Here is a 12,342-nt window from a genome sequence, read left to right as displayed (position 1 = left end):
TAAGCAGTAAAAACTAACAAGTAAAAAATAAATTACCTGCAATATCCTTTCCAGTAAAAATTTGTACATTAGCTCACATCGAATGCATACTGATGAAAGTAAGACGGGACTGATTCCTGCAGCTTTAGCTGCCTGCGGGAAAAAATCAAGGGCCAAGTTGCGCTTAATGACGGTCACAAGATGGTGCGGTGTTGGCATCCTCCTCAACATCTCAACTATTTGTTCAGTTTTTTTAGCCACCTCCAATGGAACAGAGCTATCATCTCCAAAGAATTGAGTATGTGAACCACTCTGTTCCTCAAACCAGAACTCATAAAATGTCTTGCAAACAAGATCCTGTGGACAAAGGAAATAATTAAAACTGATGACCAATCTAGAGCATAAAAAATCCCTAAACTAGTCTGAAATTTCTTTTAAAGTTGAGGATCTAAGTACTAGGTGAATTCCAGAAAAATTGATTCTTCGAATATGTGATTATAGTTCCATTCTAAATCTAACGCAGTTACTGCTTCAGATTACCTGTATACTTTATTCGTCGTCACCAATACGGGAAATGATCGCAATGCAAGCACTTGTAAATTCAGAGAAGTCCCTGTTTGAGATGCACATATCTCGTATAATTTTAATAGATCGCTTTCGAACACTGACACCCGTATCTTTGATTCTCTCAGCAACCTTCTCAAAATACTAAAGGAAACAGTGGAGAAGATAAACCAAAACATTAGAATATAGTATGTACCAAAACTTTAGAATATAAAATGTATCAAAAACTTAGAAGTGCAAAAACTTATACACACCTTCAAACCAACATCAGGATGCCTCCCTACAAGTTCCAGTGCTGCTTCTCTAACAGAAATTGCAGAATCACATAACTGCCCTTCAACAGCTGGTTGCACACGTTTATCACCTAAAACCTCCGGATCAGCTTCTACAACTATACTAACCTGCAAATAATAGCATGAGACTGGGATGTATGATCCTAACCTAAATTACAGTCAGAGCTCATTTACAAACTAGCCAAATCATCACAACAAGCTCATAAAACTTCAACCCATAACCTGAACTCTAACCTAATCGAAATGAAAAGGAAGATAAATAGAGATTACCTAAAAGGAGATCTAGCTCATGCCATCAAGTCCGAAAGTGTTTGTCGCATAATCGAGAACCTCGTCACCAACGGTGTTTCCATTCTAGGAGCAAGGAGAGAAGGAGAATAAGTTGTTCCGGTTGAGCGAGCAAGTGGGTTTTGGCGAGGAAGTTTTGATTTGATCAAAACCAGGAGAAGTGGACATCGGGGGATTGGTGTCACCGGAGTCGGCGATTTCTGGGTGGAAGGCAAGCGACGGTTGTTGTCGTGGAAGTGGAAGGTTTGGGATTTGGGGTTTAGTTGTGAGATTTGAGATTTCGGGTTTTCTGTGGATTAAAGAGGAGAGACATGTTTTCAATAATTGTGTATGGAGCTAAATTTTGGGGTTTGCAGGAGATGGTGAAGGTGACGGAAGAGGTGGGATTGTTTTGAGGTTTTTGGAGGAGAATTGGGAAGTGAGGGGCCGAAGGTGGAGAAGACATTAACACGGAAAATTTTGAGGAGAAGGGTTTGGAGTAGAAGGAGGAGGCTTTGGTTTTTGGAGGAGAGGGATCTGGGAGAGTGAGATTGAAGAGAGCGAGGTGGGGGTTTTTGTAGAAAATAAGCTTTGAATCAGTATTACCCACTGATGTCTGTAGAAAATAAGCTATATTGCACACATAAATCCATGCGTAATTTTTCATTACACACGGATAAATGTATGCGTTATATCAGACACTAACAACAGTGACAACAATATATAATAAAAATAATAATAAATTGAAAATAAGCTATTAATCAATACTCATTTAAATATGTGATGGAAAATCGGTATTTCACACGGATGTCCGTGTATATTTTTATAGACACTGATTTTGATGGTTATTATAAGGTATAAATCTCTGATGAGCTCAAATGAATTTATCTCACACGGATGTCAGTATGAATTTGTATATGCCACTGATTTATAGTGATCAGTGTGAGTAAAATCAATATAAGACCATTTTTTGCTAGTAGTGCGGTCCTCTCTCGCTCGCCCACAACTTCAGTTATCAATCAGATATGCAACTAGTTTTTCAATTCGATGGAAGATTATTTTCCAACTATGCATTATGATCATGAATAATCGAGCATTTAGTGGCCGGTAAGATATATATAATGGCTTATAGAACCTAAAAGTGGCCACTATAGTATTTGATGATTGATCCCCAACCCAAATTTTGAGGCTAATATATATTAACCGTCCATGCCTGTGTGCGCGTTTATCATGCGACTGACATGAGGGCTTGATTATAACTTAATTCATATTTTTTTCTTATTTCATATAAAGCTACTGGGATTTTTCATCTTACATGGCACCACTTAACCCTCGACAAACACTCCCACATATATGCAAGTCCCTGAAAATTAAGAAAAGTCTGTATTGTGATCTCGAGCTACTTCAGGCCACGTAGTTCCGCGTTTAAATGATACTTAAAAATCATGAGTTGTTAAAAAATCAGTTCACCAAATTATATATAGTTTGGTACGTATTACGTAGTTAAATTCTTAGATCACAGCAGACAAAACCTGAACCGTATGCATCATAGTACTTCTTCAAAGGGCGCAAAATCGACTTTAAGAACTTTGCATTTCTACGCCTCAGCCAAATTTTCTGCTACTTTTTGGTAATCTTTTGCTTGTTATTTGTTTACAAGCTGGGCTGGATCAGTAGCATGCCCGTGTTCAAGTGTTTTTGACATATATTGTCTTATAAGTTATAACTTATATTCTCAACGTATCTTACAAGCTAGCTACCGATTCTATCATCTATTAAATTGCCACCCCAAGAGAAAAATATATGTTCTTTCAACCGTCCATTCTCGCATTATCTGTTTTTAATTTGGACGGAAATAGTGATATATAAGAGTCTAGTTCTTAATTTGGGAATTTAATATGCTAGAAATATGTGTGTGTGGGTGTGTGGGTGTGTGGGTGTGTGGGTGTTCGACAAATTAATTTAAGCAATGATGTGTAGCAATATAGCAAATTAGCTTAAAACCTAATAAATGATGTTCACTTAAACATTACGTACATACTTACTAGTACGTAAGTGAGGTTCAGATGTTCAGGTCTCCTGATCACATCAAACTCGTACTCTAGTTCCACACTGAAAGGAGCTCATTCCATCTGTTGCCCCGAAGATCAAAAGATGAAGACTGAAGTGAATAGACGGTTGTGTGATCTCCATACTCCTGTGTTGTTGTACGTACTAATTGTTAGATCAATTTTGGACATATCACATATTATATGATTATCATGTTTAATGTCATAATCTATTTCTACATGGAAACAAAGATAGTATCAAATCTAGTTCCTAATGATTTCGTGTATTATATCATTATGGTAAGGAATCCTAATTTAAGTCTATAAGCAAGACTACAAATCAGTATTGAATCAGAAATCTAAATAAGATGACTTAACTTACAAGATGTCTTTAATGGAAGGACTCTTAAGGGTTAAAGATTCTCTATATATAGATGGTAAACGTCCATGTTATCACCACGAGTTATTTTGTGTGAGTTTCTGTCCATTGAAAAAGCAAAGAGTAGTGATCAACAGAAGACCTTGCCTAGCAACTTGTGACTTCGGATTAAGGCACAATGGATCATGGTGTCGTCGTTTATGAAGATGGTAAGTTAATCTCATTCACTAAGTTAACGATTAGTTGTTATGCATATGATCTTTGGTTTTGTACTCATATCATGTAATTTAATTTATACTAATAATTAATTTGATGTGATCTCCATTATTACGTAATTCGTCCAACATCTTCACTTAACCTATCGTAGAAACAAAAGGAGAATCATGCAAGTTAATTCTTTGCATCTGTGTTCTATAATTTTGTTGAACATATATACGTTATTCATCTGAGACTATATATATATTCCTAGTGGAAATAGAACTAATCAAAAAATATAGTTGAGTCCATATATATATATATATATATATATATATCCCTTAATTAAATATATAGTCTCAAAGAGACAAGAAGGGAGCTGAAATATATCATAAGGAGCTCGCTAGTCTTCTTAATTAAAGCGTATCAATAAATCATTCCCATTTATATGACCTGTTTAACTCAAAATTAATAAGATGCTCATTGACCCTGAATCTTTCTGACGTATTTGTTATTGGTAATCAGTTTACAGATACATACATGTGCTTAATTATATATATATATATATATATATATATATATATATATCTCTCTCTCTCTCTCTCTCTCTCTCTCTCTCTCTCTCTCTCTCTCTCTCTCTCTCTCTCTCTCTTGAGTGGCTCAACTTTGAGCGTGCGATAATATGTCAAGAGGTCAAAGAAAATGGCTCGGTGGAGAGGTTCTGATTCCTTCCAAGGCAGCTTGGGATCCCTATATAAAGGTCGGACGTAGTTGATGATCTATCCAAGAAGCAGAACTTGAAGCTTAAGAAAGAAAAAATGGCGTCCTATAAATATAAGCAGCAATCTTTGGTTTCAAGCTTCACGATCACGTTATTTCTGTGGCTCTTGCAATTTCAAGTTGGTATGTAATTCTTTCTCGAATACTCCTATTACTATATATATATATTCACTAAAAATTTATCGTTTACCAAGATCGAGTACTATCTGATCGAATCTTAAGTTCTAGCTGAACTAATGATCAGGTACGTACGTAGTAGTAGTTCTTAAGAATATCTAAAAGTAGTACATTAAAACAAATACACAATTACACAAATAAATACATGAGAAACTGTAACGGTAATTAATTGGATGGCTAAATATATACATGCAGGCACAAGTGAGCTGCAGCAAAACTATTATTCCCAGAGGTGCCCTAATGCTGAAGAAATCATCAAGCAAGAGGTCACTAATCTGTACAATGAACATGGGAATACCGCAGTCTCCTGGATCAGAAATCTATTCCACGATTGCATTGTTGAGGTACTGCTTGATCTATCGATCGAGCTATATATATTGATGTTGTGCCTCATTAATTCGTAAAGCGCAGTAAAGTTTTTTCTGATTAATTTGTGCCGGTCTGCAATCAGGGATGTGATGCGTCTCTGTTGTTAGAAGCGGCAGATGGCATGGAATCGGAAAAGGCGTCGGATCGAAGCTTTGGGATGAGAAACTTTAAGTACGTGAACACCATCAAACAGGCCCTTGAGAAGGAATGTCCTCTTACTGTTTCTTGTGCTGATGTTATTACTCTTTCTGCAAGAGATGGAATTGTCATGGTATGACTGCATTATTCTATCATTTTCTTAAAACGTAGCCAGATCGATAATTAGATTAATACCTATAAATATGATTTTATATATGTTCATGACTTCATTTTGGTTGCAGCTAGGAGGGCCTTGGATGGAAATGAAGACGGGAAGGAAAGACAGCAAGGAGAGCCACGCAAGCCTGGTGGATGAGTCTATACCTAATCACAATGAATCTATCTCCTTAGTGCTCTCTCGATTTCAATCGATTGGCATCGATGTTGAAGGAACGGTTGCCCTTTTAGGTACATACCAGTTTATTTTATACATATACTTATATTGAGTTTGTATCAGCCTAATTTTAATGACATCTATGATCAACGGAGTAATTTGTACTATACATTTACCGATCACATTTTTACATGCAATTTTTCTCCATGCAGGAGCTCACTCCGTGGGTCGAGTACACTGTGTGAACCTTGTGCACAGACTCTACCCTACTGTTGATCCGACCTTGAATCCCGACCATGCTGCGTATCTTAAACGTCGGTGCCCCACTCTAAATCCTGACCCAAAGGCAGTGTTGTATTCAAGATCCGACCTCGAAACACCCATGATTCTGGATAACATGTACTACAAGAACGTCTTGAACCACAAGGGTTTGCTCATAATTGATGAGCAACTGAGTTCTGACGCTGAGACATTGCCTTTTGTGGAGAAGATGGCTTCCGATAATGGATACTTCTACGAACAGTTTTCCAGAGCTGTAGTTCTTTTGTCGGAGAACAATCCACTTACTGGAGACCAAGGAGAGGTCAGAAAGGATTGCGGCTATGTGAACACCAGTGAGTACTAAGATCACTTACTGCTGGCCGGTAGTCTGGTAGACTGGTACGAACAATACCACTCTATCTGTGAAATATCACTCTTTGTAATGATAGGTTGTTGGTAAACCGACTTCTTTTGTGTGCTTGCAATTACAATTATAATAAAGAATGGAGTGGATTGTATAAAATGGTTGGCACATGCACCTTTCAACACAAGTTAGTTCCAAATTAATTTCATTGAAAACTATATTTAGTTGACTACTAGGCCAGGCCTTCAGTGGATTTGGCACTAACTCACTGTAGGTTTTGCGCTACCACCAAGAATAATAACTAGAAAACATGCCATACTGCAATTGAGTCATTAAATCGTAGCCTCCAACAGAACTTCTTTTGTTTCTTCTTCAAATTGTTTAGAGATGTATATATATATAGGTCACTATATGTCTATGTCATTAATTGTTTTTCCTTCTGAAGTATATATATACATAATTTTAAAATATCTGCACGCAGTTTCAGCCCTCGGCGAGGTCAAGAATGTGCGGCCACAAAAGACCTTTCGGCCTGTAAGAGCCCAATTTTTTTTTTCAGTAGAAAAATAAATTAAGTGTATATATTAATTTTGATCCAATTATAATCAAAAGAAGGAGTTGGTGGATTGGCTAGATGGTAGATTTTAATTGGCTTATGCAAGGAAGTCGGAGGTTCGATATGAATTGAGCCCCCCCTTTTTAATTGGCTATTTGAATTTTTTTTTCTTCCCCCCCCCCCTTTTTACTCGGTATGTGTTCACTTTTCCCCTTACTCTGGTACGACTTATCTCTCTCGTAACTCTCTTTCGAGGTTTTTTTATTATTCATGATCTTCTTCTCCAAATTCCTTCAATTGTCTTCTACTCACTAGTACAATAACTCAATCACACAACACACATCAGACAATATAATTAAGGTGCTCGCTTGTTTCATGACTCAATTCTCTTTATACAATTAAACTTATATTATGTGTTGTGTTATCAATGACTTTTCATTTTCAAATTTCATCACACAATACATTCGAAATTAGTGTGTTGTATAGAAATCCTCTATCAAACTTGCGCAAAATGCAAAACTATAGTGACAACAAATTCAAATTACTAGTTGCATGACTGGTACTTTTACAACACACAATATATGTTTTGTTGTATAAGAGAAACTCATTTTGGGTATCATTTGGTTGACCATATTCCAATATGTGATGGGGAATGCCAATTGAATTTGCTAAAAATTTGTATAACAAAAAATAAATTTTTGGTTGTTGGAATTAGATGCCAAAATTATTTATACAACTAATATAACTTTTGTGTTGTGTGCTTATGTTTTAAAACTTTCAATATGTTCTAGGAGATGCCAAGTGCATTTAAATGTATAACAGAAAATGAATCTTGTCTTGTAGGAATAATCATCTATACAACTAATACATTTTGTCTGTTGTGAGATTATGGTTCAATATGATCTGGGGAATACCACATTGAATGAGTGAATGACACTAGGTACAACAAAACATAGTTTTTTAGTTGTGGGATTTTAGTTTAGTGTTTAGTGTTTAGAGTTTAGTGTTTAGTGTTTAGAGTTTAGGATTTAGTGTTTAGAATAAAGGGTTAGGGTTTCGGGTTTTAAATGAAGATTAATTTTATATTTTGGTTAAAAATGAAATTATGAAAAAAAATTTAAAATAAAACTAATTGAATAAAAGGTCACCATTGTGCCACATATATCATGTTTGACTTTTAAATAATATTCAAATAACGAAAATTCTTCAAACAAATCATAGAAAATAATTTAAATGTTTAAAAATGTCGTAAAAAAACATTACGCTCACACAATTGTACTCTCTACACACCCATGTGACAATTTCTAGAGATTTATTTTTGCGTAAAGTGCCTACCCTTAAGGAGGTATAATGATATCTATAATAAGTAATTTATATATAAGGGTTGACCGCATCAATCGAGATCTAATTGTTGTCGAAAATAAATGAAATTTGAACCATAACTATATTTAACTATGGCGATTACATCATATGGTCAATTTTTGAAAATATGATCTACTCGATATAGTTGATTTAGAATGACACACGTTTCATATATAACGTAATAAAAAGGTTATACCACATTAGTACACATGTTGTGATGTAAATGTCAAAAATTAACGAAATAGAAATTTGCTCGATTTGCATGGGAATTTTATGGTAGAATGCGATCACTATAATGAAATACACATGTGGTACAAGATTCAAAATTTTACGGCAACGTTCAAGTCTCAATCGGCATGGTCAACCGTAAATTGTGACAAACGGTATTAGGGTTGACCATGTGAATCGAGAACAAAACATTAGCGAAACTTGGTGAATTTTGTACTATATAGACATGTTTCAATTTAAGACTTATATCATGTGGTCGAACATTTCAATGTTAGTGTTATTCGTATCGTTGCTCTAGAAAAAAATTACAACCGAATTTAATAAATAATAAAAATAATAGTGTTTCCACAACAAGCAGTGTTTGTTTTATTGTGTATGAGGATGTTGGAAGCATTTATCTCAAATGCTAGGGATGCGGGAATATTTCCTCCATTTTGGCCTTCGAAAGTTTACAATGTCAATTTATTATGTTGTGTGATGTTGTATGCATTCTACTAATCATGCAAATTGCCCATCCCCCCAAATCCTACATTGGCTTCCCTCCTCTAGTTTGACCTATTGAAAATTTCTCTCTAAAGTACAATAACATATTGACGAATCCAGGCGGGTTCCTCAAAAATATTAGCTAACTTTATTATACATTCTATGGTCAATTCATTAGTACATAGGTTGTGATGTAAATGTCAAAAATTAACGAAATAAATTTTTTATCGATTCGCAAGGGAATTTGATGGTAGAATATGATCACTACGATTACATCACCAAACACCTCAACCAAAACATGTACTTCGTCACTCTTTTTCCTCAGCTCTCAGCTCTCACTCTCTCATTTTCTCTCACTCCCTCAGCTGGAAACGGTAAGCCTCATCTTCCGTCTCTCTCTCTCTCTCTCTCAATGAAGATTGAAGATCTTTTTAGGGTTTCGATTTGGAATTATCTATTTTTTCGATTTGGAATTTGGGTAGTCGCGGATCCAAATGAATTTGTATGGGTCGTGGTGAACGACGTTGGGGCCTCTAAAGATTGGAGGTTTTTCTGGGTTTGGGTTACGATTTAGCCCCGAAAACCCCTACAATGGAGGTTGTGGTGGCCTCCTCCTCCATTGACGCTGATATCGCCTACTTGAACTTCAACTTTGGACGGCCTTACCTCCGATCCCTCTTTATCTGCAAAATCAGCGGCTTTGGTAAACTCATCTCTCTGTACCACTTGCTTGCTCACTTGGGTCTTTCATTGTTTTCACGTCCTTAACTAAAACCATGATGGATGTTCAATTTGATACAATTGGCTGATCATATTTTTTCAATATCTGTAAAATTAACATTCTTTGTCGTTGTACTTCATTCAACACTGAATTGGGTTTGAGTTTGGTAGATTATTATGTGGCTTTATTATCTAGTTTCCCGCAGTTAAAATGCTCTACTTGTATCACAATTACTCTGAATGACACCAGTTTCAAACCGGAACATTTTGTCTTGCTAATTGGTGAGGCCTTTAAAACCCCAGTATGTCATAATGATCATGTAGCATTGAGCTTAAAAATTATAACATGCATTCGTTTTAGGAACCATCTTTCGAGCAATCTTTTCTTCTTGTACATTTCTGGTGAGTGTTTTTCTGTTTTCTATTTTCAAAGAGATTCAATGGAATACTAAATTAGATGTATTTATGCTCTCAAACATGGGCTTATATATAATAGATATCTGATAAATGATGACTGCCTTTTGTTTCATCAGCAGGCAATCTAGTTGAAGAAGACAAAGGGAATCTCTCACTGTGGCTTTCTTACGCATATGGTATGATCATATATATGCCTAATGGATACTCAACGGTACGTAACCCTTATTACTTGATTATATCATAACATCAATTATGTTATTCGTATAATTACAATCAAATTGGTTTATACGACAAGTATATATTACTTTTAACCATCAATACTCTTTACCCGTCTATTATACTGGTTGGATACATGTTGCTTCTGTTAAAACTATTACGACCTAATCTCTTTATAAAGAGGTATTGGGTGTCACTGTGACTTTCATATTCCATTAGTGGTTGAAATTGGAAACCTGGCACATATCTGGAAAGTTCTGTACCATGAAGGGGACAAGCTATTTGCTAGTCATGCAGTCTATGTTCTCACTTTAGCAAAACATATTATGTGTTTCATTTTTTTTTAAATATAGATTCCAATGAAATTAACCAAAGTTACATTTATTCAGTCCCGGGTTGTTTTGTAATTTATTATATATGATGGATCCACAGTTTGGCTTGTGAAAATTCATTGATCTACTCTTACGCTGAAGGAACAAAAGTTTATGTTTGGATTCTTATATAAGAAATTATTTTCCAGGTAGTAAAAAAATGAGTTATATCAGATGTCTTCACTTTGTATCCTAATGCAAATGCTGCTACTGAGGTTACCTTACAGACTATAGAGGATGTTATCAGATCTGTTGGTCTACATAAGAGAGCAAAGATGATACAACGCATGTCTCAGGAGTATCTAGGGGGAGTTGTATGGTGTTGGTACGTATATTGCTAATCTTTGGTCCTTTTACTTTCTTATTCTATCCCTTTTCTTTAGTCTTTCGATCCATGATTTTATTTCTACTTAGTTGTTTGCCTGGATAATTTTCATTTATCCTAAAGAAAAAAAGCCTATATGTGCCCTCCATGGTTTCAGAAGTTGCTCGTGCTAGCTATGTTCTCTGTCTTTGAATTACTTTCTCTGTCCTAGTAATGATCTTGCATTATTTTGAATGCTTTTTTCAATGAGAGCGGAGTACCGATCATGTTTACACTTTACACCTCAGCTGTACGTAGGAATGCTTTTTCAGTTTGAGCGGAGGACCAATCATAGCTAGAAACCGCTCAAACTTTAATCAGAGCTGTAGGAATGCTTCATATATATTGCTAATACATATCTTTGCTTGGGTTTTGCTAACTTTATGTTAGATATTAGGGTATGTTTCAATGCTATGATATTATAGCTCTTTCGGAATTAAATTATGAGTCTTTTGGTGTGAGATTTTGGATCATTTGGAATGTTATATTTTCACAGCTATTGGAATTGATATGTCTATGATCTCTTGAAACACGAGTGAGTTGGTTAAATACTAATTACACTAGTTTTATGCAGGTAAAGTAGTTGACATTATCAGAAGGTTCTCTAGCATTAGTAGTCTCCCTCTCTACCTGCGGAGATGTATGTCTCTCATCATCTGCTTTAATTGTTCCACTATATAGCTCTTGTTTTTTTAAATTCAATTTCTGATCTTGATTTGTAGTTAGGTGAAGTCTCTCGAAAAGGGCATACACTATATAACAGTCTTATTCTTATTCAATCACTTGTTCCACTATACAGCTTTTTGTTTTGTTTTGTTTTGTTTTGCAGAATTACACATGTTTTGAGTGTTGAGAGTTGGCCGCATCCAATAGTTAGGGGAAAGCTTCATTCTACAAGTAGATCACCTTAGCTATGAGTTGTGCACCTTTGGAGCCATAGTTATGAGTTTGTGTACATTTTGAGTTGTATATTTGGATGTTTCGATATATGAATACTTGAATGAATAGATCTTTTGGTATGATTTGATCACAGCTTTTGGAATTGTTTTTTATTCGATTTACAATATGATCACAACGCCCCCACAACAATAAATTCAATGAATTTAAAGTCTATTGCGTGAGTGGGAAACATACAACTAAATGACCGATGATAGAAACAAGTTTTGTTGTGCAAATGAACTATTCTACAACTAAATAATGGAAAACTCTTGAGGAAATAAGAAACAATATTTATTGTATAACTTTTATATACAACTAATTGTAAAAATCACATAAACTAATTAGTTGTCTGACAAGGAACACACAATAAAGGGTTATCAATATTTGTTGTTTGAAAGCCACTTGTTAAGGAATTATGCCAAGCATTATGTTGAGCGCCGAGCATTATGTTGAGAGTCACACAATTAAATTTAACATGATGTATGAATGTTTCAATCAGACAACATCGTCATACACAACACTTATGTAATTCTTCACA

General features: G+C 35.3%; 1 protein-coding gene and 1 long non-coding RNA gene across 3 annotated transcripts; both read left to right on the top strand.

Annotated features, from left to right (window-relative positions):
• Positions 1 to 4,527: 4,527 nt before the first annotated feature.
• On the top strand, positions 4,528 to 6,179 carry LOC126799162 (peroxidase 21). Its single transcript, XM_050526294.1, has 5 exons — positions 4,528 to 4,628; positions 4,878 to 5,026; positions 5,134 to 5,322; positions 5,432 to 5,597; positions 5,736 to 6,179. Exons 1-5 carry the CDS (start codon positions 4,544 to 4,546, stop codon positions 6,146 to 6,148), a joined length of 1,002 nt encoding a protein of 333 aa, XP_050382251.1. The 5' UTR covers positions 4,528 to 4,543; the 3' UTR covers positions 6,149 to 6,179.
• Positions 6,180 to 9,113: 2,934 nt separating this feature from the next.
• LOC126799267 (uncharacterized) lies at positions 9,114 to 11,893 on the top strand. 2 transcript variants are annotated; one of them, XR_007672604.1, is made up of 5 exons: positions 9,114 to 9,480; positions 10,034 to 10,125; positions 10,651 to 10,826; positions 11,440 to 11,505; positions 11,695 to 11,893. It is a non-coding gene; the product is annotated as an uncharacterized LOC126799267 (long non-coding RNA). The 2 variants fall into 2 exon arrangements; XR_007672603.1 differs by having other exon boundaries at positions 10,031 to 10,125.
• The last annotated feature ends 449 nt before the right edge of the window (positions 11,894 to 12,342 follow it).

This window comes from Argentina anserina, chromosome 6 (assembly GCF_933775445.1).
Source record: "Argentina anserina chromosome 6, drPotAnse1.1, whole genome shotgun sequence".
In the NCBI taxonomy this organism is placed as follows: domain Eukaryota; kingdom Viridiplantae; phylum Streptophyta; class Magnoliopsida; order Rosales; family Rosaceae; genus Argentina; species Argentina anserina.
This window is presented reverse-complemented; position numbering and strand designations above follow the sequence as displayed.